The 27,836-nt window shown below is 47.0% G+C and overlaps 1 protein-coding gene across 13 annotated transcripts in view; it reads left to right on the top strand.

Moving 5' to 3' along the window:
- MPRIP (myosin phosphatase Rho interacting protein) overlaps window positions 1-27,836 on the top strand; it is a 151,196-nt gene that overhangs the window by 26,888 nt on the left and 96,472 nt on the right. For 11 of the 13 annotated variants that reach the window (XM_081162348.1, XM_081162355.1, XM_081162349.1 and 8 more), the window contains exons 2-3: window positions 3,054-3,131; window positions 5,221-5,286. The exons of the other annotated variants lie outside the window; for them this stretch is intronic. In XM_081162348.1, coding sequence (XP_081018474.1) covers window positions 3,054-3,131; window positions 5,221-5,286 — 144 coding nt within the window. The remainder of the gene's footprint in view (window positions 1-3,053; window positions 3,132-5,220; window positions 5,287-27,836) is intronic. 13 annotated transcript variants of the gene reach the window in all.

Below are 27,836 nucleotides of genomic sequence, written 5' to 3'. Positions count from 1 at the left end.
CCCTATATTTTTCAATTAAGTTTCCCAAATCTGGCGGGTGGGGTGGGGTGGCAGAGTCACTTGAAAACTTACAAACTGACCCTCTCGGCCCCTCCCCAGATATGGCCTTCTTGGGTGTGGGAGAAAGATTCATTAATTTACATTTCTTTTGGACTGTGAACCCATGAAGATAGGAGCAGTTTATTTCTCTCTGCCTTCCATTGCCTGACACAGGCCTTGGGAGATGATTTTGTTTAACAGCTTTACTGAAATAACATTCACATACCGTATAATTAACCCACTTAAAGTGTACAATTCGATGATTTTCAGTATATTCCCAGATGTGTGCAACCATCATCACAGTCACTTTTAGAACATATTCGTCATCCCAAAAAGAAACCCTGTACCTCTTAGCTTTCACCCCCCAATCCTTCTACCCCCAACCCTAGGCAACCACTAATTACCTTTCTTCAGTATGGATTTGCCTTGGTAAGTGTTCTTGATGGAATGCTACCTGCTTCTCAGCCTGTTCCTCCTCCCAGAGCACTCGTTTCTTGCCCTGTGCCCTACTTTGGCCCAGCCTCCCCATCTTTCAGGACAACCTGCATACCTGGAAGGGTACCTTTTGGGGTGATCTGTAGAAGGAAGTCATAGCCAAGCAAGGTGGGTGCTGGCAGGCTCCCTGGTGTACAGCACATGGGGCTGTGCACACAGTAGGCCTGAGTAGACATTTGTTGAGTGAATAATGACACTGAAGGTGGGCTGGGGTGAAACAGTGGCAGGTTCTGGGGGAACTTGTGCCAGTCCCTTAGGTCTCCACTGCCCCTTTTGGGGACAGGTCTGGTAGATATAGCTGGTAGTGTGAAGTTGCCCCAAAGCCCTGCAGCCAGAGACTAGGAGGGTGGTATACAATTAAAACTAAACAGAAGTAGAGGAGACATAACTGTCATCTCAGCTCCAATTTTACAGATCAGAGAACTGCAGGCTGGGAGGCAAAGTGGGGATTCACCTGGCCCAGGACACCCACCACAGTGCTGACCTCCATCCTTTGTGCTGGCTTTCATGGGGTCTGCCAAGTGTGCATGCCCCTGAGTGATGTGGGAGAGGCCTAGTGTGCTTGCTTGCCTAGGGGATTGCTGTGTGCCTCTGGTGTTTGCTGAGAAAACAGACCTCTACTCTCTTTGCTCTGCTTCCCCAGGCAGAATTTCATTCCTCACCCAGGTCATGGCCCTCCTGAGTTGTGTCCCTCAGATCCCTGGTTCCCTGTCAGTACCCACTCCCGTGTTTCATCAAAGCCAGCCTCTTACCTCCTTCCTTCAGCCCACACCATACCCCTTGCCCAAGGCCCCTTTTACCTGCTCTGTTCACGTTCCCAGGGAAAAGCCAGTGCTTCCCTGGGGCCTTGAGGAGCCTGCAGAAGCCAAGAAAAAAAGAGTGTTCTTGGCTAACCCAGATGCTCTGCGACCTCTGGCAAGTGACCTTCCCTCTCTGAGTCACAGATTCCACAGCTATAAAATGAGATGGTGTGACAGGGCCTTCCAGTTTGGAGAGTGTTAAATAAAAAGCATGTTAGGAGGACCCCTAAGGCTTAATCCGAGATCAGTCCTATGTGTAAGGTAGAGGCTTGGGGTTTAATTTGTGTTACTGTCCTCCAAAGGGTAGTGGACAGATAGGCCTGCTTATGCCTTTTCCTGCCCCTTCTCACCATCTATCTGGGTGTGGCTAGAAAGGGAGGCAGAGCCAGAGTGTCTGTCTGGATCTTTTAGTTCATGTTGAGCCCCTACTGCCAGGGCCTTGGATGAGGGGGACTCTTTGAATATAAAAATACAATAGTAGCTAACATTTATTAGGCACTTGTAGGCCAAACACTGTACTCATTATTTTTTTCTGTTTTCTTTTTTTAGATATGATTCACATACCATAAAATTCACCCTCTTAAATTGTACAATTCAGTAGTTTTTAGTATATTTACAAGGTCATGCGCCATCTCCACTATCTAATCCAGAACATTTTCATCACCCCAGAAAGAAACCCTCTTAGTGTTCATTCCCCATTTCCTGTTTCCTCCACATCCTGGCAGCACTAATCTGCTTTCTGTTTCTATGGATTTACCTGGAATCATACAGTATGTGGTCTTTTATGTCTGCCTGCCCACACTTAATGTCTTCAAGGTTCATCCATATTGTAGTGTGTGTCAGTACTTCATGCCTTTTTATTGCTGAATAGTATCCCATCGAATGGATGTACCAAGTTTGTTTACCCTTTCATCTGTTGTTTTGCCTTTTGGTCATTGTTTATAGTGCTGGTGTAAATATTCATGTCCAAGTTTTTATTAAGCACCTGCTTTCAGTTTTCTTGGGTGTATATACCTAGGAGTAGAATTCTGGGTTATGTGGGATTCTATGTTTAACCTTTTGAGGAACTGCCAGACTGCTTTCCACAGTGGCTGCACCTTTTTATTGGTCCTTTGTGTTACCCCATTCTTCCTCACATAAGTTTCATGGGGTGTAGATATAATTATTGTCCATCCCCCTCCCTTTCAAATGGGAGAATTGAAATTCAAAGGGTTTTCAGCCCAAGTCATACAGCCAGTAATTTGATGATTCTTTGGCCAGTGCTAGCTGTGATCACTAAAGCTGTCTCTTCTCCCAGACCCTGTTTTGTACCGTTAGGGTGAGGGCTTTTGACTGTATTGTTCACATGATATAACTAGTGCCTGGCACACCTTGGCACTCACATGATTTTTGAAGAAAGTGTCATTTTTTCCTGATCTTGGTGGCTTGATCAGGAACTTGAGAGAGGTATCTGTTTCTTAGGAGTTCTGAACAGTTTCTCAGCTTCCCACTGGGTGTTGCGTTCCAATCTTTATACTAGCTGCTGCAGACCTCCCATGAGCCTCTTGCTATCAAACATCTTTCTTGGAGACTCAGCCTGTGGCTGGGGAATGAGCTGTGTGGAGTGTGCTAAGCAGAGGTGACTTCTGTTTCTTGCTAGTGCTTGTCATTAATTTGACTGTTGAAACCTATTCTCTCTCTGGTTCAAGGCCATTGATGACCTGCCATTTTCTCCTCTAGGCAAAACCCATTTATGGTGGCTGGCTGCTCTTGGCTCCAGATGGGACTGACTTTGACAACCCAGTACATCGGTCTCGGGTAAGGGAATCAGTGAACTCCCGGGGTGGGAGGGACCAGAGAGGGGCCCATCTAATGGCACACTGACAGAATGGAAGAGGGAAGTGGGAGTTGACAGGGGGTCATGGGATGGTGGAACCTGCAGGGAACCCCACTTGGCAGACTCGGAGGACCCACAGAAAGTCTCAATTACACATCGGTAAACCTGGTGCTCCCTTCACAGTGAGAAACTCTCACATGGTGCTGCCTGTTTCATGGCTCCGTTTGACTCTAGAAATAGTTAAATGGGAAAGGCAGAAGGGCAGTTCAGCAAATGTTTGCAGTTATGCTAATTAGGCTCCCAGTTCTGTCAGTGCCAAGGCCCTGCCTCCTGCACCTCCCTCCTTTCCTCTTCATTTTCCTCTCCTCCCTTCCTCCCTTGCTCTAGGGGCTCAGAAAATACATGCTAGTGAAGGGATGAGGGTCTTGAGGACCAACTTTGCTTTTGTTGCTTTTCCCTTGGGCCTTCCAGCCAAGGGCCGGCCCCTGCTGTGCATGGGCTGTTGGAGCAGTGAGATGGTCAGACCAGCCTTGTCCCTGACCAGTGGTTTATTCCTCTGCCAGGTGAATAAACTTCAAATAAAATGCCATCTTTCTTTCCTACACACTCTTTTCCAGGTGCTGCTGCTTGTACCCTATAAATTGCTCCAGCTCTGCTCCCTTCCTGTCCTCTGCTCACTCAGAGAGCTTCTGACCTGTCTCTTGGTTTCTGCTACCCCTAGCCTGAATGCTGTATTCTGAGGTGGGGCTCATGGTGCCCCACAGACCTTTATTTTTTTCTTGGTCCTTTGGGATTCCTTCTAGATGGGTTTTGTCTCTAAACACTACAAATAGGTGCCTTGGAAATGTTTCTTGGGAAGAGTTTCTCCCTGAACAACCAGCGTGGAACCATCCTCTATAGGTCCTCTTTGTGAGGCCATTTGAGTGTCCTATTTCTGCCACTCAGGTAGGAGAATTGTGTTTCAATGCCTGCAGTAACCAGGGAGTAGCTCCCTTTCCCACTTACATTTAGGTCGTACAGAATTGCCATTCCCAGCTTCCAATGGGAAATCATTATTATAAATGATGTAATTCTGGCCCAAAGCAAAGAAACATGATATTTTAGTTAGTTCTTATGGCCTTATTGCTACTAAAAGTATGAATTATGTTGGGCTTTTTGAAACATTGAAAAATATGAGGTTATGGATCCTCATGAAGAAGGCACATACCCTCGTGGTCCTTTTTATTCTGCTGTCAGTGCCGTTGGCCCCCAATGCCGGGCCTTTGGTTGGAGAGTAGCGAGGGCACCCTGCCAGTAGCATACTCCCTGGACATCGGAGTTGTTCCCACTGGTCTCATACCGCCTCAGTTCTGACTTTTGTTAGCTCACTTCTCAGTGAATACTAGAGCCTGGCTGTCTTTTTCCCTTCCATTACCTGTGGATCACTGGAACAACCTTGTATAGCAGGTTTCTAGATTTTCTCAGAAGTGGGGAATCAGTGCTTGATTCTAAGGTTATTCCATATCATGTCAGATAATTCACAAAATAAACATTGACACATATTATGTTATAACCTCTGTGCTGAGTACATAAAGAATACAGCCCTGGCCTGTATGGCTCCATGGACTGAAGGGTCATGGGTTTGATTCCGGGTCAAGGGCACATACCTGGGTTGCAAGTTTGATCCCCGCCCCACAGTTGGGGCCCGTGCAGGAGGCAACCAATCAATGTGTCTCTCTCACATCGATGTTACTCTGTCTTTCTTTCTCTCCCCCTCCCTCCCTTCCACTCTCTCTAAAAATCAGTGGAAAAAATACAAAAAGGTGACCAAGACATTTCTGCTTCCGAGGAGTTTGCAAATTAATATAAACCAGACATTTTGTGTGGAAGCACACTGGGTGGTTTGGGCTTCTCCTTTGGCCCAATCCTGACTAATAAATCGCCATTCTTTCACCTTGGGTCCCTCCTTTCCTGCCTCAGACATGGAAGCTTCGAACCAGCATTCTTTAGATACAGGTTGGTCAGGCACAGGGACTTAGCAAGTGGAGATGGGGCCAGACCCTGCTAAACACCCACTCTGCTCCTTTACAGAAATGGCAGCGGCGGTTCTTCATCCTCTACGAGCACGGCCTCCTGCGCTACGCCCTGGATGAGATGGTAGGTGTCCTCCGTGGCGCACTCCCCATCTCCATGTCGCCAGGCCACTTCATTGTGGTTGCATTTGCATCATCTGTGTGCAATCACTTGGGCTTCTGTTTCAGAATCTGGAATTTTTGAAGAACTGTGGCAACTGGTAGAGATGACCTTTAAAACCAAGACCTTTGGTTTGAGGCATCTCCAGTGATCATGGGTGAGAGTTAGTGGTGAGGAAGAGAGTCACTTTTGTCCAGGCTGATAGGAGTTGGACTCAGCCATAGCCCTCTTAGTTAGAAGTGGAGCAGGCTGTGGAACTGCAGGGACAGATGGGGGGCTGGCTCTGGGGGGTGTATGTGGAAGTTGAGCACACATGCATTCAACTGCTATAGTCTCAAGACTGCCCCTTGGTTCCATTGCTGTAACTGATCTTATCCAATTGATCTGCAGAGGTCTCATGGTTGTCATTGTTCTTCTGGTCACTAGGCCAGGGCATACTGGTTCCTTCCTGTCCTGCCACCCACCTCATATGCTTCCTGCTTCCTGGGCTGGATGAGTGTTTATTGCTCTTGGTCCAGAGGCAAACTCGAAAACCAACCAAGTAGAATGTTCTGGCTTTTCTTTTTCCACCCATTTTGTGTCCTGACTTTTTTCTCTAAAAGAGATTGGTCCCCTGACTAACCTAAGGTATGACTGAATTCCAAGCTTTATAAAGGGTTGAAGATGGAGGATTTGAGCACACCTTTTCTGGTTCCATTTGAATATGTATATGTGCATTCATTTGGACAGCATTCTAAAACTGGGATTATCCTAGAAAATCTAGTCACACCATGTAAAATGGGTTGGCCCCATCCCACCCAGAGTTCATTTCTTTGCAGGAAGGGTGAAAGCAGGTTCTGGAACTGTGAGCAGAGATGACTGTCCTACCCAAGGACCTCAGAGAGTATGTGGACGCTTGGATTTTAGGGTGGTTATTACAGCTCATAGGGGAATATGAGTGGGTCCATTTCCACACGTGGGTCCTAATCTTAGTGGTGTGATACTCTCTCTATTTTGTTTCTGGGATGAATTAATGGGTATGATATGTAGGTATGGAATTATTAGGTATGACACCTAGTTCTTTATTGACATCACTTTATTGGTTCCTTCTTAAAAAGAATTTTCTTCCCTCTCATTCTTTCTGTGAGCACATTTGTACAATGTGAATGGGCCACAGAGGATTTTTACCGTGGAAACGTCTGCGGTCCAGAGTAGTTTGAGGTGACTGGATTGGAGGTGAGTGCCATTGGGATGGTAGAACTTGGTAGAGGTGGGAGCAGGGGAACTGATTTCACTTGGACACTTGTTTCCTTTGGGGAAAGGAAGCAGGCGTGGAGGCAGAGCCAGCACTTCCCCTGTGTGTTCTCCCGACTTGGCAGTTGTGCCTGCAGTAGCTCTGGTGTGGGAGCTGGGCTGCTAAGAGCCCTGAAGTTTACTTTGTCCTTCCCTCTGCCTGGCTGACCTGTTTTGAAGCCCTGCAAAGACTAACAGTTAGAGAAGGGGCATCAGAGGTCACTGGATTGTATTCAGATTGGGCTGGGGCAGTGAACCATCCTGAAGAGAGTTCCCTGGACTTTCCCTGTAGACCAGTTATTCTGGTCAGGAAATCTTTCTTTAGGTTTAACTGGATTCCAGCACAATTCATTATTCCTTTAGCTTAGTTGCACAAGCACAAAGAGGGTGGCTGCTGGGGACACCTTTGTGTGGGCACAAATGCAGAGCACATGCTGCATCCCAAGAGCCATTGAGCCATGAGGACGGCACCTCACAGTACATTTTGGTCTCTCAGCAACCTGTATGCTGGTTGGGTATTATTTTGTGTGCTGTTAGGGCGAAAGTGGAGCTGTGCTAGTGACATGAGAAGAGAAAGAAGCCTCAAGGAAAACTTGGACTACAGAGAGGGCATTGAGGAAATGCCCAGAGTTGAGAGTTTTGGGCCATGGGCCACTTTCTGGCAGATAACCTTGGTGTTTAAGATTAAGACTTACCCTGTGAGCCAGTTAGTGCTGATCTGCCCAAACTGTGGGCGGACAGATACACTGCATTTCCAGGGAATAAAGTGGCATTATTTCTATGAGTGACAGTTGCTTTGAAATACCTTCAAAGCAACATTTCACATTGTAAAGCTTTTCCCTTATGTATGGGGGAGGTTGCAAGGAAGCGTCTGGGATGCACTTGGGAAGAGGCTATCAGATGCCAGCTGCCCAGTGGTCAGCATCAGCGGCCATTGCTGTGGGGCGTACAGGTGGGCTCCTGTTTCCCAGTGGTTTGCATCAGGCCTTGTTCTTCATGGCTATTTGCTGGAATGAGTATAGTCCAGAATCCTGGAGCTCCAACCCAGAGGTCAGCTTTCCTGAAGCCTAGACTCCTGCCTTCACCTGGCCAGCCAGGTCCTGATACCTGGAGCAGGACAGCTTTTCAGGCAGGCTTGTGTGTGAACTGAATTCTAGCCATGCTGGGAGTTTTCTCTTGAGTGCCGAGAACTGTGGGCCTCAGTTGGGGACCACAGTGCCTCTAAGGGCTCACTGTCCGGATCATCTTTGATTCTCACAACTGTGTGGAGTGGAGGGGGTTGCCACTGGCACCTCGTGGGTGGAGGCTAGGGATGCTGCTAAGCATGCTGTAATGCACAGAACATCCACCCAGATGTTAGCAGTGTCAAGGCTTAGAAACCCTGTGAGATCTTGTCAATGACTTTCTTAAATTTTTTAAAATTAAAATATGAGTTATCATCCCTGTTCTTAAAAGGTATGGAAGGACTCAGCCATCAGATTTTTTGAGAATGAGGGAGGTGATGGAGCAGGGTTACTCTGCTGGCTGGTGTGGTAAGTGCCAGGCAGGGAATAAGGGTGGGCCTGTTTCTGGTGTGAAGGAGTTTCTATGGAGTGTCCCTGCATATCAGTTGACCACAGGGCTAGCAGAACCGCTCGTGCATGCCTTTACCTGGGGAGCATATAGGTACCACTTCCTGTGGCATGCTCAGACCATTGTGCCTGTATAATGGTCCCATCTTGGTGCTAGTATCTAAGAGCAGCAGCTCTGAGCAGCCAGTGGCCACCACTGATTCTACCACTCCTGCCAAGCTTGGCTCCAGTACTCCCCTGTCCTGCCTAGACCTCCATAGCTAATCTGCATGTAATAACTTTTGTAGCATTTTATAGCTGGGCTGTTCCCTTAACATTTAGTCAGAATCTTTCAAATTGTCACTTGACTTCTATACAATATTACTGTTTGTTTTAATTTGTTTAAATGTTCTCTTTATCAACTAGATTGTGACGTGTGTGTTTTTTCTTTTCCCATTGTTGGGCCCCCTGATAATTCTTGGTATCTTTCTGCATTGTCTGGCCTGGGTGTACGTGGTAGAAACCCGGTGAATATTTGCGGAGTTGAAGTACCACCTTTGTAAATGCACTGTTGTAGAATTTCTGCTTTCAGTTTGAGAAGGTAGGAGCTGGGGCGCGTCTGGGAGAGGGATTAGGTGTGTTGCGGGTATGCAGCTCCTAATGCTTCCTCAGCAGAAGGGAGAATGCCCTCCAGAGGGTTCCCGAGAACCAGCTGGGGTGAGCTATCTGGGCCCCTTCACTGGGACCAAAGGGGCACAACAGTTGCCAGGAGTCCCAGGAATAGGAGGAGGGCCTCGGTCCTGGGTCAGGGCTGCTTTGAGAGGCTTTTCTGCTTGGGGGTTTCTGCTGGGTCTGGGCCTCCAGGGGCTGACTGTTGCCTTTCTACTTCCAGGCAGCTCTGAGTTGAGACAAACCTTTGGGAATTACTTTTTCTTATTTGGGAATTTTTTCTTGCTACGCCCACATACCCTGTAACTGGTGGGTGTGGAGGAGAGGCAATTTTCCCAAAAAAGGAAAACAAATTTCCCAAATGCAAGCTGAAATGAGGTGGGCTCAGAGCAGCCTTACAGACAAGTGAGGGAGCCTGAGCAATTTGGCTGGGCCTCTGGTTTTTCAGGGGTGGACAGAGCGAAGGATCTAGAAACTCCAAACTGCTGCCTCTCTCCTCTACTGTACTTTTGTTTTTCCTTCTGTAATCTGCCCATTATTGTACCAAATTCTACCACTTCTTTTGAGCTTTTGGGGACAGATGTTAGTCTAAGGTGCTGGCCTCATTAGAACCCAAAGGTCAGTTTGGAAGGCTTTCCTGGAAAGCACCGAGTCCAGAGGGGAAGTAGGGCCCGAGTTTGAGGCAGAGTATCCTGGGCAGGGAAGTTTGGGGGCTCTGCTTTCATGTTCTCCTCTTCCCTTCTGGAAGCAGGCAAAAAGATGACCTATGGCTTGTTTGTTTTCAGTTGTGGTGAAATGTATGTTACAGAGTGTATCACTTTAGCCATTTGGGAGAGCACAGTTCTGGGCGTTACGCTCGCTCACATTGTTGTGCAGCGGTCACCCCTGTCCCTCTGCAGATTCCTCATCTCGTGAAACCGAAACTCTGTCCTGTTGAATACTAACCCCCCGTTCCCCTCCCCCGGCCCCTGGCAGCCCCATCCTACTTTCCAACTCAATTTTTTTCTCTAAGTTCTTCATATAAGTGGCACCATATAGTATTTGTCCTTCTGTGTCTGGCTAATTTCACTTAGTATGATGTCTTCAAGGTCGATCCATGTTGGAGCATATGTCAGAATCTTCTTCCTTTAAAAAAAAATGATGTGTCTAATGCTCTTGAACCTTGTCTGCTGAAACAAACTGGTTTCTCCCACGTGGAAACCAAGGTACCCATGCTTCTGTATCAGGTGTGTGGTATTAAGGGGCACCTTTTGCTGTGTGAGGCTTCTCTCTCTTCTCTACCTTGAGAATCCTTGAGAGTTTGGACAGATCAGAGCTGCATGACTTTGTAGGTGCCCTGCTGCCAAGGACTTAAGCTCAGCTCACATCCCTAGACATAATAGGGAAACACTCTCAGCTTTGGGGTATGTTCTTTTCTTGCAGGGGAAGCTGTGGGTTTGTCAGTTCCATAGTTCTGGCCAGAGAAGTTACTCTGGGATGTCTGTGCTCATGTGTAAAGCTGGAGCTTGGTTTGAATGCTCTTCAGAGGACACCAAATGCTAACAGGTTAGGTTTCTGGCTTCTTTACAGTTTGCTTCCTGTAGGACAGAGTCCGGAAGTTGCTTTGACCTCAGGACCTTTGCCCACTTTACTCTTGACAAATTTAGGCTACTTCTGGTACTGAGTCAAAGCCCTGAGTAGGACACAGATGCCCAAGGCCATAGGAGAGTGGGGAGGAGGGACCTCACAGCTCAGCCCTACTGCCTTTAGGACCTGTCTTTGAGTTCTTTTGCTCCTCTGCAGCTGAGCCCTCTATCCCTCATCACATCATTTTGCAGAGATTCCCCTGCATGAGAATCTCCTGAAGGCAAGACTCAGGTAGCCACAGTTTAAATAACCACTTCCTGTGATTTTTAGGAAGCACTAATATTTGAGAACCACTGCTTTAAGCTCTGGCTTTGTTTTCCCCCAGTTGGAACCTTTCTAGACAGGCTGGCTTATGTGATTCATTGGTAACTGTCGTGGCTGTTGTGTCCATAGCAAAGAGCTGCAGGGGAAGGACACATGGCCAAAAAAATGTCCCTCTTGTGGTGAAGCTTACAGCCTGCTAGGACCCATATGAACATGCGAAGATTAAATACTATGATGTGCATGTTATGCAAGTCAGTGTGTGGCCTGGGGATTCAGAGATGTCTTCTGGGAGGAAAGATGGGGTCTTGACCTCCTTCCTCTTGTCGTGGAGATTGGGGAGGAGCTGCCAGTGCTCTGTGTTGGCTCTTCAGGAACAATGTTTAATGTGGTTCTCACAACATGAATTGATATTATGTACATTTCACAGATGAAGAAACTGAGACCAGAGAGATCGTGGGGCTGCTCAACTTATGAGTGACAGAACTTTGATTTGTAAACAGGTGAGACGCCTTCTGGGAGAAGGATGGTGTCTTTTCTCAGTGGTCTTGTTCTTTGCTGTGTGCCTCAGCCAGCCTCTGCTGTCTGAATACAGTGGCACAGTGGCACTGGCTGAGGGCCGGGCTGGGCTCTCAGCATCTTGCCCACCCCTTGGTGTCATAAGTAGCCACAGACTGGCAGTTACAGTAATTTCCCTGTGTCTTTTAAGCTCGTTGAACTGCACAAACTTCAGACCGCAGTCTGGATTTTGAACATGAATTCAGAGGGGTGGAAAAATCAGAATAAAGAGTTAGTCCCCATGCTTGTTTATGAGGCAGAGAAACTTCCTCAGTCACGGGAATCTTTGTGTTTAAAAGATAGGTTGAGATGGGGATCAGAGAAGAGTTGTTACAGGTTAGTCTCACGTTTTTAGGTTGACTTTAAAAAATGTCATGTGGTGGGCCTTGCTTTGGCCTTCGTGCTGTTTGCCACGTGGTTTCAGCCTCGATGTAACGGAGGAAGGCCTTTGTAGTAGGTGCTGGTGGCCTGTAGTAGGTGTTGGTTTGGTAGTCTAGAAAACGTGGGGTTTTTTGTGTTTGTTTGTTTTAAATCCTTGCCCAAGGATGAATTTATTGATTTGAGAGAGAGCAATAAAGGGAGAGGGAGAAAGATCAATACAAGAGAGATACATCTATTGGTTGCCTCCCGTACATACCCTGACTGGGAATTGAACCCACAACCTAGGTATGTGTCCTATGAATTGAACCCGAAACCTTTCAGTGCATGGGACAATGCCCAACCAACGGAGCCACCTAGCCAGGGAAGAAATATGGGTTTGAATCCAGCTTCTCTGTTTTTGTCTGAGCTGTCTTGAGCAGGGTCCACATCCCTGCCTGTTTCCCTCCATAGGAACCTTGCAGTGTTGCTGGGCCTGCAGTGAGCCTGGGAAAACCTTCCTCCTCTGCTCAGCTGCTCTTCCCCAGTCCTTTGCTTGCTGTGATAATGGTAGTTTTAAAAATTAAAAAATTAGCTTTGAACTCAGAAGTGTTTTCATCCTTACATCGGCCCCGTGAGCAAGATGGAGGCTGCTGAAGAGGGAGCGCAGCCCCCGAGGCCCTGCCGATGCACACACTCCACTGAGGTCTCTAGGTGCTGTGATGCACAAGTTGGGAGGCTCTGTCAAGTGAAATTCTGCACAGAACCTTGATACAGGTTTTCTTTTTAAATTTTTTTCTTTAATGTTTTTATTATTTCAGAGAGAGGAATGGAGAAGGGGAGAAACATCAATGATGAGAGTCATTGATCAGCTGCCTCCACGCCCCCTACTGGGGATCAAGCCCGCATCCCAGACACATGCCCTGATCGGGAATAGAACTGGTGACCTTTCCATGCACAGGATGATGCCTAACCATCTGAGCCACATCAGCCAGGGCAAATACTTTCTCTCTTAATTTCACTTTTTTGAAGTTGTATTGTCTCTGGTCTGATTTGCTTTCTTCTTAGTTCCCTTTCTGCTGAATTTGGCCTTGGGCTTTTTGAAATTGAATTGAATTGAACGGTGACCTCCTGGTTTATAGGTACACGCTCAACCACTGAGCCACGCTGGCTCATCTTGATACAGGTTGTTAAACAAATACAGTCTGGTGTTATTGTAGTTGAAGTTGTAGAATAGTTCTCGCCCCTCCATACCCAGCCCCTCCCCAGCCGTAGCGAGGAGTGTGCCCTGACTGGACGGATGTCCTCCTGTGGCAGAGTCATCCACGTGCCTGCACAGGCAAAACACCTCTTCTTGTGTCAACCATTTCATTAACTCACTTTTCCAAAATAATCAACTTGTTTTTAACCTTTTAAAAGTAGTAAGTGCTTGTCAATGTTAGCTGATGCGTGAAAAACAATCTTTCTAGGTAAACTTTGAGGCCAGTGCAGGTGCTGATGCTTGTGAGGAAAAGTGGAGAGCAGCTGGGAGACAGGGTCCACATCCCTGCCTGTTTCCCTCCATAGGAGCCTTGCAATGTTGCTGGTCCTGCAGGGGGCCACTGGCAACTCAGTGGGCCAGGGCCCAATGTGTTCAGGAGTCATGGACCATGAGTCCAGTGTGCTGAGGTGTTTTACCTCTGCCCACTTTAGTTTTTTGGACATGGGGTCCTTAGATCTAAGGCCCTTATCCCATCTTTCCTTAATGGTGAGAACTAAAAATAGTTTTCACCTCTTTGGGAGAGATGTAATAATTAATTGCGTAACGATTCTTAAGTATGTTAAAGATAATATGTAAGCTGTAAGTATATGTTATGTGTGCCAGGGCTTCCTTGGTTGGAAGGTGAGGCACTAGTGCAGTCCTTGCGGTATTGCGTGGTCATCTGGTGGCAGGGAGTAGATGACAGGATGAGGGGTGGGTGCTGGGAAGGGGGCCCCTATGCTCAGGCTGTGGGCTTCGTGCAGGTCACTTTGTGTTAGAACATCTTTAGGCCAACTTTAAATTATTTTGAAATGTTAAAGTAAGTAAGTGAACAAGGTATGATACAGATAACCCAGGTGGGATGGGAAACTTCCCAACTGACAGTGAAGTCCTGTTGTCAAAGGGTCAGTGGTCAGTAGTGAAGCTTACAAGTGCCACATGCCTTTTTCTCTTAAATTTTATTCACTGTGACAGATGGAGACTTCACCCATTAGAATGAACCTTGCAGACCCAGGGGGGCATTTTCTCTGTGTCCCTCTAGGATCTTCAGTGCAGAGGTAGTTCTCTGGAAACTGGGAGCTGAACTTTAAGTCCCTCCCCTTCCCTACTTTTAACTTAAGTTGGGGAGGAGCTTGGAGACATAGGCTTGTTAAGACATTTGAGCCTGATGTCTATTGGAAAGTGCACCATTCTGCCTCTGGTAGCTTTTTCTTGTCATTTACAATTCTGCATGCTGGCCCAGGTGACATTTTCCACATATGGAACAGTTGGAGGATGGAGGCCACCAATGGTTAATCATGGGACTGTTTGGATGAAGAACAGAGCAGACTTCTAGAAGGTTAGAGCAGAGGGGTTTCTAGAGATGACCCGGTCTAGACCTTTGTATTATTGGTGGGGAGACCCAGCACAGGGGTTCACAGACTGACCCATGGGAGCTCAGCTGGTTAATGTGGAGTGATAGCCAGGTTCCCTGATTGCCTTGTCCAGATCTGGGGAGTGATGGGGACAGAAGGGCTTGCTGTTTTACATACGGGGGCCTAAGTCTGGGGCCATGCGGACATTTGTACTTAGTGTTGGGGTCTGTTACGTGGACAGCCTGAGCCTTGGGGAGGAAGGAATTAGAGAAGGAGTCACAGGAATGTGGCTGAAGAGGTCAGGTGAGGGGGAGCGTAAGTGCCTGTCAGGTGGGTCGTACGCCTGTGCCAATCACCCTCGTCATTGTCAAGAGCCAAGAGGAGACTCAGTTCAGACATGATCTTCCTTCCTCTGTCCCTTATCCCCAGGTTGTTGATTTCCACGGGGCCTCCCTCTACAGGACAGTGAGCACCTTGAGGCAGGACCTGTTACTTGCCTGCATTGACAGGACTTTGAATAATGTCCAAGTGTGGGAGAAGCGCAGCACGTGTTGCCCGATAGGGTGGTGAGTCCGTCTGTCTGCCATCGTCCTTGACTTGGTGCTTGAGTCTGTTGTAAACATTTTAAGAAGGCCTCCCCAGCCCAGCCGGGCATGGCTCAGTGGTTGAGCATCAAACTAGGATTCAGGAGATTGAGGTTTAATTCCCGGTCAGGGCACATGCCCGGGTTGCGGGCTTGATCCCCAGTTGGGGGTGTGCGTGAGGCAGCCGATCAGTGACGACTCTCTCATCATTGATATTTCTCTTTCTCCCTCTCCCTTCTTCTCTCTGAAATCAATAAAGATATTTTTTTTTTTTTTAAAAAAAAGGCCTCTCTCTGAGAATCCACCTTCTTTGACTTTCAGACCATACCGAGGACTTGGCGACTTTAGGTTGCTCAGTGAATGCCTTTCTGTCGCACTGGGACTGTCCAGTGTGCTTACCTTTCTTCCTAGTTACATGAGTGGTGGGCCAAGGACAGCAAAGTAGTAATTACCTGCTTGCCTCTCTTCAATGCCCATGAGCCATAGTGAGATACCCATGTTCTTCTCTCTGTCTTCCCCAGTGTGCCTGCAGCTGGCTGCTCTGGGGAGACTTCTGGACACCCATGATTAGTTAACAGAGGAGGCTGACAGTGGTTTTACATCTTGTCCACTTGGGTGCTGTCTGTCTAGCCCTTTGAGTGTGTGCAACTCTTTTAGTGATGGAAGGAGGTGATGGGGTGGTTGGAGCAGCAGTTCTGTTGGGCTGGTGAAGGGATTTCTCTTGCCCTTGCTCTGCACAGGGATAGCAACAGAGGATGGGCTTAATTAGCACCCTTGTTGGAGATCTTCAGAGCAGTGAGTAGACTGTGTGGCCTGCAGGGTGTTTGTGATAATGGTCTGGGTGGCTCCCTCCCTGCAGAGAGAGAAATGACTTCAGGTATTAGGAAAGTTAACAGCTTGAAATAATTGGTTAGGAAAGTAATTAAGTAGCGGCAGGGAAGGAACTGTTGAAAAAGAGTCATTTTAGGGAAATTAGCAACAGAAAACATTTGGGTTGAAAAACAGAGCCAAGTAACTAGTACTAGTGTGTTCATGTGTGTGCATATAACGCTCACACACTCACATGCACCCATGTCTTGGCAACATGAAGCCAGTCTGCATAGTCTCCCAGGGACAGGGTCCCTGCACCCTCACTTCTTAGGCCCCTCGCACCCCACCGCCTACACAGCTCCTCCTGCCTGACCATGTCTTTTGCTTTGGACCTTCCTGGAAAATGGGCAATACATTGTGATAAGCCGATCCACTTAGGTGTTAATTGTGAGTAGGCAGCTTAATGTGTTAGTGTCATAATCTTCCCTACCTCCACTTCACAAAACAGTTTTTCGGAAGAATCTTTTCTTTGGCAGGAAAGGGAAGGGAAGGGGGTGTCCTTTATGGTGGGAAAGCTCTCTAAACCCAGGGAATGATTCCACTGGTGGAATTTCAGAAACAGTGGTAAGCAAGTGGGCATATATTAAGGAAGAGGGTGTACTTCACATTATATCATGTCCTGAACTATCCTGAGAGCTGGTCCAGCCCATGTACACATGCACATTGATGAATCATTCATTCACAAACATCTGTTGAATGCCTCAAGTGTGTCAGAAGTAAACTTCAAGGTGGCTTCATTTGGGGCAGTACGGTGTACTGATAATACACAATGTAGTAGGTGTATTAGCTCCCTATGGCTGCCATAACAAATTACCGCTGTTAGAGGCTTAAAGCAACACAGATTTGTTCCCTTACAGCTCTGGAGGTTAGGAGTTCACAATCAGTCTCCCTGGGCAAGGCTGGAGTCAAAATGCCCGCAGGTGGCTCCTTCTGGAGGCTCCAGGGGAGAATCTGGGTCCTTGCCTTTTCAGGTTCCAGGGGCTGCCTGCACCCTTCGGCTTGTAGCCCCTTTCTAACATCGCTGCAGCCTCTTGCTTCCAACACTGCATCTCCTTCTCTTCTGGTCACATCTCCCTCTGCCTCTGTTATAAGGACACTTGTGATTACATTTAGGGCCCACCCGGATAAGCCAGGATAATCTCCCATCTCAAGGTCCTTACCTTAATCACATCTGCAAAGTCCCTTTGCCAACTAAGGTCACATTCACAGGTTCTAGGGATTGGGAAATGGGGATCTTTTGGGGCTATTTTTCAGCTGACACAGAGGGTGTGATTAGAGGGAGCTAATGCAAAGTGGTCTGGGAACAGAGTAGGGCTCGCAGACTCTGCCTGGAAGTTTCCACTGAAGAGATGAGCTGGGCTAGGTCTGAAGGGCTAGAGTGGTATTGCCTTAGACTGGGCAGGAGATCAGTGGGAAGGGCCGGCCACCTTCTTGGAAGAAATGTGACTTCCATGTGACCAGAGGGTGTGGCTGCCTCCTCTTCACATCATTACCCTCTCTAGTTCTTTCCTCAGTTCTTGTTTGGGCAAAGTTAAGTAGTGCTCCTGGATGCCACTGCCAGGCATGAGATGTAGGCACCAGAAATGGGAAAGGCAGTACTTAGAAGAGGGAAAGGAAGAAGCTGGGGCCACCGAAGATTGTCCCTGATGGAATAGTCCCACCAAGTGTTGCATGTCCCTCCTTCCACAGCTGTCTGTGTTTTCAGAGTGTGTCAGTCATGGAATGTCAGCATAGGAAAGGACCTGAAAGGACGAGTCCCTTGTGCTGATTAGGATTAGAGAAGTTATTTAGCCCCAGTCATGCAATGTGGAGACTTGCCTCATGGAGCTCTGATGCTACTCTGACTCGGGTCAGCTTGTTGAGACAAGCCCCTCAAAGTGAAAGGTGCAGCAAATAGCACAGCCCAGCATTCTTTCCAGATGGCCCACAGGAAGATGAGGGAGGAAGAAGTCTCTGTGCTGTCGTTGAGGAATCTGTTGTCCCATTGGTGAGATTGGTTTTGTGTTTACTTCTGACAAGGGTGGTGTTGCTTACCAAGCTGTGGGACACCAAGGTGCATGGATAGGACAGTGCAGGTGGAGGAGAACAGAAACTCTGAAAGTCTTGGAGGCTTTGAAGGACTTTGTTATGACCCACCTCCAGCCTCATGGGAGCACCCTTGTCCTGGAGCCGAGGAGAGGGGCGTTTGAGGCGTGAGTCCAAGGCCGGATTCTAGCCCGCTTTTGCTGTACCTGCTCTCTGTCCCTCCTCAGGTAACCTTCCTTTTGGGCTTCCTAGATGGGAGGGCGGTGGACAGACTGCCCTTCAAAGTCTCTAATATAAGTGTTTCGTTTTTCTTCCTCTGGACCCTCTGAGGGGGGCTGCACCTGTCTCCCTGTCAGCCAGTGAGGAGGATATGGTGGCCCAGCAGTGCTTTGAGGTGCCCATGCCTCAGCAAGAAAGCAGTGTATGAGGATGCTTATTAGTGACATCAGGCTGTCTGTCTAAGGTTGTGGTGGCTGTAGCTGGGGCAGAAACCTGAGGCTCACTTCCTTCAGGTAACTATGTACATTGTTTGGAACCAGTTTGCCTGTGATAAATGTGATAAATGAGGTAAAAAGAAATCATGCACCAGTCACAGTGCTAGCTGCTCTCACTGGGTTCACATTTAATTGCTAAAATGGCCTTGTGGGGAGAGCAGTTAACTTGCCCAAGGATAAGATTTTTTCCCCCTGCAGAGCTGGGGTTCTTGCATCAAGCCATGGGTCAAAGACCTGGAGGGTGGAACTGCTCTGGCTCAGTTCCCATACTCTGAGCTGGGGCTCAGACATCCCTACTGGCTCAAGGATTCTGGAGTTTTGCATGGTTAATGTTTGAAGAGCTCTCCTATGGCAGGATAAACCATAGCAGAAGTCTTTACACCTTTGTGGTGTGGTTGGTGTTAAATCTTTTGGATTGCTGACACCCGTTGAGTGCACGAAGTGAAGTGCCCACAGCATACCCGGCTTGCACAGAGAAGTGACAAGGGGCAGTTAAAGAGCTAGGCTGCCTCTTTTCCTCATTCCACTGGGGTGGGGTGAGGTTTGACTTAACACCTGGGTGTGGATGACGTACCCAGCCCTATATCCAGTGCATTCTCAGGAGGAGATCCAATCAGCACTGCCACATATTCTGGTCCCAGTGATGTGGGAGGCTGCCCTGGCTGTTTCTGAAGGGACCAGGGGAATGGTAGATGTAGTGTGGTGTTGGGAGGGTCCTTGGAGGCATCCTCTAGTCCAGCCCTTACCTTTGGCAGATGAGGAAACAGAGGGCCAGAGGGTTCTCCACAATCACCTGCCAGTAGCTTTCAGGTTCTCACTGCCTGGAGTTGGGATTGTATGAATATGGCAGTGTCCTTTCTTAATGAGCTGTGAGTTCCTGAGAAACACACTTCCATGTTTTCTGTGCCAGCAGATCCTCATGTCTATAGTAGGCACTCAGTAATTGTGGGTGAATCAGAACTGTTGTCGTCCAGGATCATACAGCAGTTGTTGCAGCACCATGCTGGACAGCCTGTCATTGTCCAGGGCCCTCTTCACTATGTCACGTTGCTCACAGTCTTCCTCCCTTTCCCGTCTGGCTTAGGAAGGTGGAAGCTGCTAATGTTCTTGCCCTTGGAAAAGCTGAGGGTGTGAAGACAGGGAGGAGGCAAGGGAGAGGCTGTGGTGGTGGACATGGACTGGGATAGGAAAGTGGTGGCGTGTGTGAAGGGAATGCATCAGGTTTCTTGTCTTTTGGGGGCTTGCGTTCCAAGATGAAGGAGAGAACACAATTCATGTTCTATGAGAAAAGGTTAGGAAAACAGCGTTGACCCAAGTGCACCTGGGCATGGTTGCTGCATAAACATTAACATTTGGAAGAGTGAAGTGCAGTCAGAGTATTATTATACATGGAATTTTACTATTTTCTGGTGATGCTATGGCAGCTCACACTGGAAGAGGGCAGGTGCTGGGGCTGAGCTTCAGATGAGAGCCCTTAGCAGGAAATAGTCTGGCACATGCATTCCCTCTCTCGTCTGTACCTGTCTGTCCGTCTCTCTGTCTCTCTCATTTTGAATTGCCCATAGTATCTCATTGCTTACTTCCAACATATTCTCTAAGGCATCCTCTCTCCCTCTTCCAAGCAAAGGCAGTGCTATAGTGCAAAACATGGCAAACATAGAGTCATTGTTTTCAACTAAACTTACTTCACCCATGTAGCCAGACTCAACTTCCTCTGCTTCATATCCTGAGACTTGTTATAATAGTGTGGAAAGCTTGTGTTAAGTGATCAGAAAAAGAGTAACTGCTTTGAGTCTATGTCAGTCAGATACACACTGGTTTTTATTTATTCAGCACAAACAACAGCCCTGTCCGCAAGGACTGAGTTTAAAAAGGTGCACATCTGTAATCTTTTGTCTTCTCTTTCTTACCAAGGTGGAAATGGGAGACGGAGAGGCAAGAACATGGTTGGTGGGAATTTTTGAAGGTTCTCCCGATGCACCTTTCTTTCTCTTTATTTGCTTCCCTTGGCCTACTGGATAAGGCCACTGCTTTCACTGAAATAAACACAATTCCTGCCTTTCTGAAGCAAGAAAAGAGAAGTAAAAGTTTCCTCTTGGGGCCACTCAGCATTTTTATCTTTCTTCCTACATAGGCCTTGTAGGAAAAGACACAAGCTCACGTAGTTGATGTTGATGGACATGCCAATATCTGCTTGGAGGGGACTTCTTACCCTATTGCTGTGGGCCCCTGTGGATGCAATGAGAGCGGTGTTTGAGGGGGGCTGTTACCACTGTCCAGGGGGAAAAGGAAGGCCCAGTTAACTGCAGAAAGGAATGGACATGGAAACCAATACCTATTCTATTTGTTCATTCATCCATTCACTAACCACTTATTTGAGAGGTCACGGGTGTTTGTTCTCAAAGGATGCGCTGAGGGTAGCCTGTGCAATGATTTGAAGATATGGAAGTGGGAAGAGGTTTGTTGTGTAGCACTTCTGGCTTAGTAGTGTATGTGAACCATCTGATAGTTTGGTAGCAATTTTGGTCATGCTGGTTTCTTCCGTATATTATTTGCCTTTTCCTGTCTGGGAGAAAAGCATTTGCCAGATTTTAAAACACATCCAGTTATTTGGTTTAAGCTTTATATTAAACCCCAAAATCAAGTGTTCAAACTGTAACAACCTTAGAAATGATCTTTTCATAACTCCTTCAGGCAACACGTAAATGTTTCCTCCACCAGTGCCCTATTTGAGGTCTTTGACTTAGGGGAACAGTTCTTTATTCCTAATGGTCTTGCCCAGTGAAGAAGGTAATACATGAACACATCCTAAAGAGAAGTAGCATCCAGAACTAACTACTTATCTGAGGGCACAGGAGGAAGTTATTTTATATTCTCATTGGCATGACAATGGGCAGTATTTGGGAGGGTTATGTAATATGTATCCATTTCTCCATTGTTTACTGTGGGATCTTACTGTGCTCCCTGACATACATGAAGGCTGAAAATGGGCCACATGGGAATTTTAAAAGCATTGTGGGGGTTCCCCCCCCCCTCAAATAATATACATACGTATTTTACAGTAAATAAGTAACTAGAGTCTTGTAATACGAGAGTCCACTGAGCCTGTCCCCAGAGGAGGCCATTTCCATCTTTGTGCTTGTAATCACATGTTTATACTGCTACTTCTTGAGTTTATTTTGTTTGTTTTTTAATATATATTGATTTCAGAGAGAGGAAAGGAGAGGGAGAGGGAGAGAGAGAGAGAAACATCAGTGATGACAGTCGTCATTGATCGGCTGCCCCCTGCATGTCCCCGACTGGGAATCGAGCCCGCAATCCAGGCATGAGCCATGACCGGAATTGAATTGCGATCTCCTGGATCCTACGTCGATGCTCAACCACTGAGCCATGCCTGGCTGGGCTGCTTCTTGAGTTTTTAAAGAGACTCTTACTCTTGTACACCATAAGATAGGAATTAGTTCTTTCATCTGCACAGCTTTGCCACACAACACATGCGTACATATGTGCAAGCACATAAATACTCTTGCATCTTCTCTTACCCTTCCTCTAGCCTACCAATATAGTTAAACTAAATTAAATATTAGGGTTAAATTAGTAGTGTTTAAATTATTATGACAGTGTAGAAAGTGTGCACATTCAAGCCATGTAGGAAACTATGATGATATTTGTTTTCCCATTTGGTTTCTCTTGCAATTAATAATCACACACACACACACACACACACACACACACACACACCCCCTTCATTGTTTGTCTATTTAACCTTAATTGAACTCTTAACTTTCTGACAGAACTATAAAACTGCTCTTAGTGTGGGCAAGTACCTAGTACAATGACTCCTTTTTCTCAGGGTAACATCCCTTGTGGAGCCTTCTGTCCTCTTGTTCCAATTGGACTGGCTCTCCTCCAGGCCTGCTGCACAGCTCTGGACCTGGGGTTTGCCTTTCATTACCCTGGAAATTCCCTTTTTCCCTCTCCTGGTTGTCTTAGATTGATATTTGTTTGTTAACTTTTCCATTTGGTGAAGCCCCTTAACAAAGACACATGGGAAGAAAACATTTGAGACCTTGCATGTCTGAAAATGCCTTTCATCTCCACACTTGATTGGTAGCTGGACTGGTTATAGAATGTTAGATTGGAAATAATTTTCCTTTGAATTTTTTTTTTTTAAATATGTCTCTTGATTTCAGAGAGGAAAGGAGAGGGAGAGAGGGAGATAGAAACATCAATGATGAGAGAGTCATTGATTGGCTGCCTCCTGCACGCCCCTGACTGGGGATTGAGCCCACAACCCGGGTATGTGCCCTGACCAGGAATCGAACCCCGATCGCCTGGATCCTAGGTCGACGCTCAACCGTTGAGCCATGACCGGCTGGGCATTCCTTTGAATTTTAAAGGCATTGTTCTTTGTCTTTAACTTTCACCATTGCTGTTGAAAAGTTTATGTACAAAGGATCTGATTCCTGATCCTTTGTAAATGAATGGAATTTTCTCTCTGAAAACTTTTAGGAGCTTCTTGAATTGAGTTCTGAAATTTCATGAAGATATACCTTAGACTGGATGTATTTTTTTAGCTTGAGCTAGAAGCCTGTGTATCTTCCAGTGTGGAAAGTTCTGTCCTTCTGGTCTAGAAAGTTTTCTTGTATTTTTTTTCCCTCTGGTATTTTCCTTTGCTTCATTTTCCCAGAACTCCTTTTATTTGGCTGTCAGTTCTTTTGGACAGAGTCTCTAATTTTATTATTTTTTTGCATTGCTTTGTCATGCGCGAGATTTCATTAACCTTGTGTTAAACTCTCTTTCTTATTCTAGCTACCATATTTTGATATTTTTATTCTGATTCTTGTGCCAGCGATTCTATTTTTATTTTTTTAGAACTCATATTTTGTTCTCTGTGTATTCCTTTTTATAGTATCTTATTCATGTTTCATGGATGCGCAATACTATTAAAATTTTTTTTTTTAATTTTTTAGAGAGAGGAAGGGAGAGGGAGAGAGAGACATGGATGAGAGCAAAACATTAATCTGCTGCATCTGCACTCCCCCTGGTGGGGATTGAGCCCCCAACCTGGGCATGTGCCCTGACCAGGAATAGAACTGGCAACCTTTCCATGCACTGGATGATGCCTGACCATCTGAGCCACACCAGCCAGGGCAATACTTTCTCTTTTAATTTCAGTTATTTTGAAGTTCTGTTGTCTCTGGTCTGATTTGCTTTCTTCTTAGTTCCCTTTCTGCTGAATTTGGCCTTTGGCTTTTTGAAATGAGTGGTGATCCTTTGCTGAGAGCTTGTATTTAAGAATGAGACTGAGTGTGCAGGGTGTATGTGGGGGTATTGACTGGTTGGCCTCGCCTTAGGAGGACAGTCAGGCAGGGAATTGGTGACTTGGGGAGACCCTCTGATGTCCCCAGATACAAATCCTCTCATCTCTAGGCTATGGAGAATGCTAGTTCAGGGTCTTTTTGTTGGGCTGGCCGGTTCCCTAGATAAGGCCCTTTCATCTCCAGTCTAGGGAGATCTGTGGGCAGCAAAAGGACTTGGAGTTGGATCTCAACTCTCAAGTTGTGGACTTTCACAGAACTTTCACCCTCCTCCCCACACAGTGCCTGCTGCCCCCTAGTCAGGAGCCTTTCCAGAGACCCACCCTTTTGTTGCTATTAGTGGGAGCTGAGCCCCTAGGGTCTGGTGCTTTTACAGGTGCTAACGCATAGTCAGAGACACCTGGGGCCTCCAGACCGTAATCTTTCTGGTGTTCCAGGGCAGTGCCAGCCTGTTTCCTCCTGGTTTCCCTATGGAATCTTTCTTTGCTCTATCTCGTCACTTTCCATGTATGCAGCCGCTTTCTACATTCTAAAATTTAATTAATATTCCCATATTACTGCTGTCTCCTCTCATTGTTTTGTCCTTGAGAAATTGTATCTTTTAAAAATTCGTTTGTGGTCACATTTATTAGGGTTTGAGCAGGGACTTTAACATGATGCTGTCCATGCTTATTCGGCCGTGTGTAACTGGAGGTGTCCCTCAGGCACTTCATGAGTTGGCCTGCATGAGGGCACGTGCTGGTGTCCAGGGTGGACAGACCTGCTCTCTGCCTCCCCAGCCCTCTGCCTCTATGCTGTTCCTCTGTTCTCTGTCCTTGTTTTGTCCTGTGTGGGTCATGTTCCTCTGAGTCTGCATAGCTCTTTGTGTGTAAATGGTGCTGGTGCTGGTGCTACTGCTGCTTTGTGTGTGTGTGTGTGTACGTGTGTGCATGCGTGTGTGAGAGAGAGTGAGCATGCGCGCCTGCCTGCCTGCCTGCCTGCCAGGAGATGTATGTATTTCAGCTCCTGAAATAAATGTATTGTCTATAACTTGTTTTGACACCTTTTATGAGGAATTACAGATTCTTCTAGTTGGAACCCAAGGGTTAATAATGACTGCTGTTCCCAAAAAGTTAAAGAGAGACGGTTTATCTCATCTCCTCTGGTGAATAAGGCCTTTTACTGATGGGGCCCAGTCACCTACTTACACCAACAATGAGACCCTTGTTGTCGTGGCCATGCAGGTTCTGTAACTGATCCTCTGGCTGCCTTGAGAAATGCCATCAGGGAGATCTGCAGCTCGGGCTTGTCCTTATCCCAGGGCCACACACGCAGCCCACATAGCGCGGTTGTATTTTCCTTCTTCCCACACCAAATGTTTTCCCGATGACTCTCCTGGGGACCTTTGGAAGCCATGAGAGACGTTGAATTCACTCATTCATTCGTTTGCTTGCTGTGTGCCGTGGATGGGCTGGGAGTTGGAAAAAGAAATATTAAAGGGGGTCTTTGCCCTCCAGTACTCCAATAGTGTGTAGTCAGGAAAATGGAGGGGTCAGCGATCATGGGGTACATAAGTGCTGAGAGAGAGAGAGAGAGAGAGAGAGACACAGACAGACAGACAGACACACACATACACACACACACACACACACACACACACCCCCACTACAATGACCAGAGCCAGGCTGGCGAACTCTGGGGCTCCCCCTAGAGAAACAAATTGGGAATAATCTGAAGGTGGAGAGGGAGGTGCTTCTAGGTAGAGAGTGTGTCTGATGCTGAAAGTGGGATTGGTCAAAGCAGCAAGGTGCTGGTAGAAGGTAGGGCTAAAGAAATAGTAATTCCTCGCCCCTACTGCCAGCAATAAAGTGTGTTCATGGTGAAAACTTTGGGAAACAAAACATGCAGAAAACAACGTCGCCCATATATTACCCAGAGATAAAAATGTTAATATTGTGGTATATATCCTCTTAGGGTGTTGTATACTTATATGAGGCCTAAAAGTAAGAATTTAAAAAATAAACCAGTTAGCTCTGGCTGGTGTGTCTCAGTGGTTAGAGTGTTGTCCCATACACCTAAGGGTTACAGGTTCAATTCCTGGTCAAGGGTACATACCTGGGTTGTAGGTTCAGTCCCTGGCCCCAGTCAGGGTACGTGTGGGAAGTAACCAATAGATGTGTCTCTCTCACATCCATCTCTCTCCCCCTCCCTCCCTGTCTCTCTAAAAATCAATGGAAAAATATCCCTGGGTAAGGATTAACAAAAAAATAAAAACAATAAACCTGTTATTTTTAATAGAAATGTTCTGTCCAATAATTCCCATGTCACCCTTTGAAGCGAAGTCTTTAATAGCTACACACTCTTCCATCAGTGGCTGTTTAGTGTATCTCTTGCTGTTGGACAGTCAAGTTTTCAGGTTTTTTCTTTTTTTAATATAATGCTTCAGCAAACTTTCATAGAAGTAGAATTGCTGGGTTCAGAGTGTGTTCATTTGTGAGGCAGTTGGTAGGTATTGCCAGGTTGTGTCCCAGAAACCCTGTAATCCATCGGCGGTAGGAGGGCATCTGGGGTTACTTACTCTCTTCTTCATTTTCCTTTTCTCCAGTTCCTACGTTCTGATGTGTGTAGCTGTTCTGGAGACTGTGGAGAGATGCTTCTTGAGTGAGGCACCCCACAGACATGTAAGACCATATTTGTGGTCTTAAAGAACTTAGGTAGCCTGACTCATTGGAAGCCTGCAGATAATTGAAAAGTTCTATTTTAGATTGCGCTTGATTCTTCCACTGTCAACCAGAATCAGCAGCAAAGGGATCCTGGGTAACTGGTGCCTCACCCCCACCCTCTTGTTACCTCCCACACTGCTGCGGAGAGTTGAGAAGGCTGAGAGCAGGCAGCTGAGAACTGGCCCTACGGGGAAGGAGGGGAGGCGCTGCACCCACTGTCTTGCTCTAACTCAGCGGCACCAATGCTGCTGTGAACATTTGCCCAGCTTTTTAAAAAATTCGCAAACTGACTAAACGGTAGTAGCAAAGAGAGTGAAGTGGCCTGCAGGGATCTCAGTTTTCAGCGTTTCTCCTTTTCCCTGGAGTCTTATCCTGCTCCTGCCACACTCCAGGCCCCTTACTCTCTGAACCACCCATTTGACCTTTCAGAATTGGGATTGAAACAAAGTCAGTTCTGGCCCCAGAAGGTCCTGCTCCCTTAATTCCCATGTCTCTAAAAATATCTGAACCACTTCCTGCCCAGTCTCCTCCCTACAGAATCTGATTCTCCCCTCACCCCTCAGCTTGGGGGAAGAAATAAGATCTCCTTCTCATTGCTCTCTCCAGGCTCAGAATGGAATAAATAAGAAACACTGAATTTCCAGTTAAAAGAGGGAAGCTGCCTTTGTTCCATCTGGAGAGCAGCCACTGTGCCTGGGTCCCGGTCCACACTGGCGGGTCTGGCCTTCTGCTCTGAGAAAGGAATCAAGGAGGGTGAAAGGGGAACAAGAGTGAGGACCTCATTCTCTTCCTTCTGTGTGTGGGGTGGCCGAGGAAGACTTAGCCCTCCTGTATCAGGCAGTAGCCTGAAGTGAGTCTTGATGTGGGAATGAAGCCGGGCTCCCAGGCCCCTGGCTGTGTGCCTGTTCAGCACAGACCAAAAAGGAGTCTGTGGGAAGCCTCTAACCTCCGAGCTGCTGCTCCCAGAGCTTTCTCAGGCATTCTTGCATTGGGGCCGAGCCTGAGACCCCTGCCCTGCCCCACCCCCAATCCTTGGATGCTTGCCTAATTGAGGCTTTATTTATTTCCACATTTTCCCAGCTCTGTATAAAGACACACAAGTAAGCGGGTGAGGCCTACAGATACTCTATGACTATGGGGATGGGATAAAGGGGGTGGTTGGGGGGAGAGGAATACTCAAGGGTCTGCTTCTTTCAGGGGAGCTGTGGAAGGGAGGGGCAGGGAGGGAGAACTTGGCCAGAGGAGTTGCCAAGCAGGGCAGCTGTGGGAAGAATCCCCCTCCACTCAGAAACCCAAAATAGCCATGTCAAGGCATAAACCTTGCAAATGGGGAGCCAGCTGAAAACCATTTGCTTCTCAGTCCCTCCTCCCTCTTCTTCCCTCTTCCCCCCAGGCCCCTTCTTTCTAAGCTCTTGCCCAGTCACAGAAGGAATAGGCCACCCAGTACTGGTTCCAGCAGAGAACTCCCAGTATAACCGAGTCACATCTGAGTGCACTGCCAGCACCATATTCTAATGTAAAAAGGCATCCCTTTATTTGCTTTTCTTGTAACTTTGAATTTTCCTGTTCAGATTTCTGAAAGTGATGCAAACCTGTAGCTAAAATGTGGACAATAAAAAATACGTAGACT

The sequence above is a fragment of the Miniopterus schreibersii genome (assembly GCF_964146895.1).
Source record: "Miniopterus schreibersii genome assembly, chromosome: 16".
Lineage (NCBI taxonomy): Eukaryota > Metazoa > Chordata > Mammalia > Chiroptera > Miniopteridae > Miniopterus > Miniopterus schreibersii.
The sequence above is the reverse complement of the archived record's forward strand: the minus strand, read 5'-3'. Positions and strand labels throughout refer to the sequence as shown.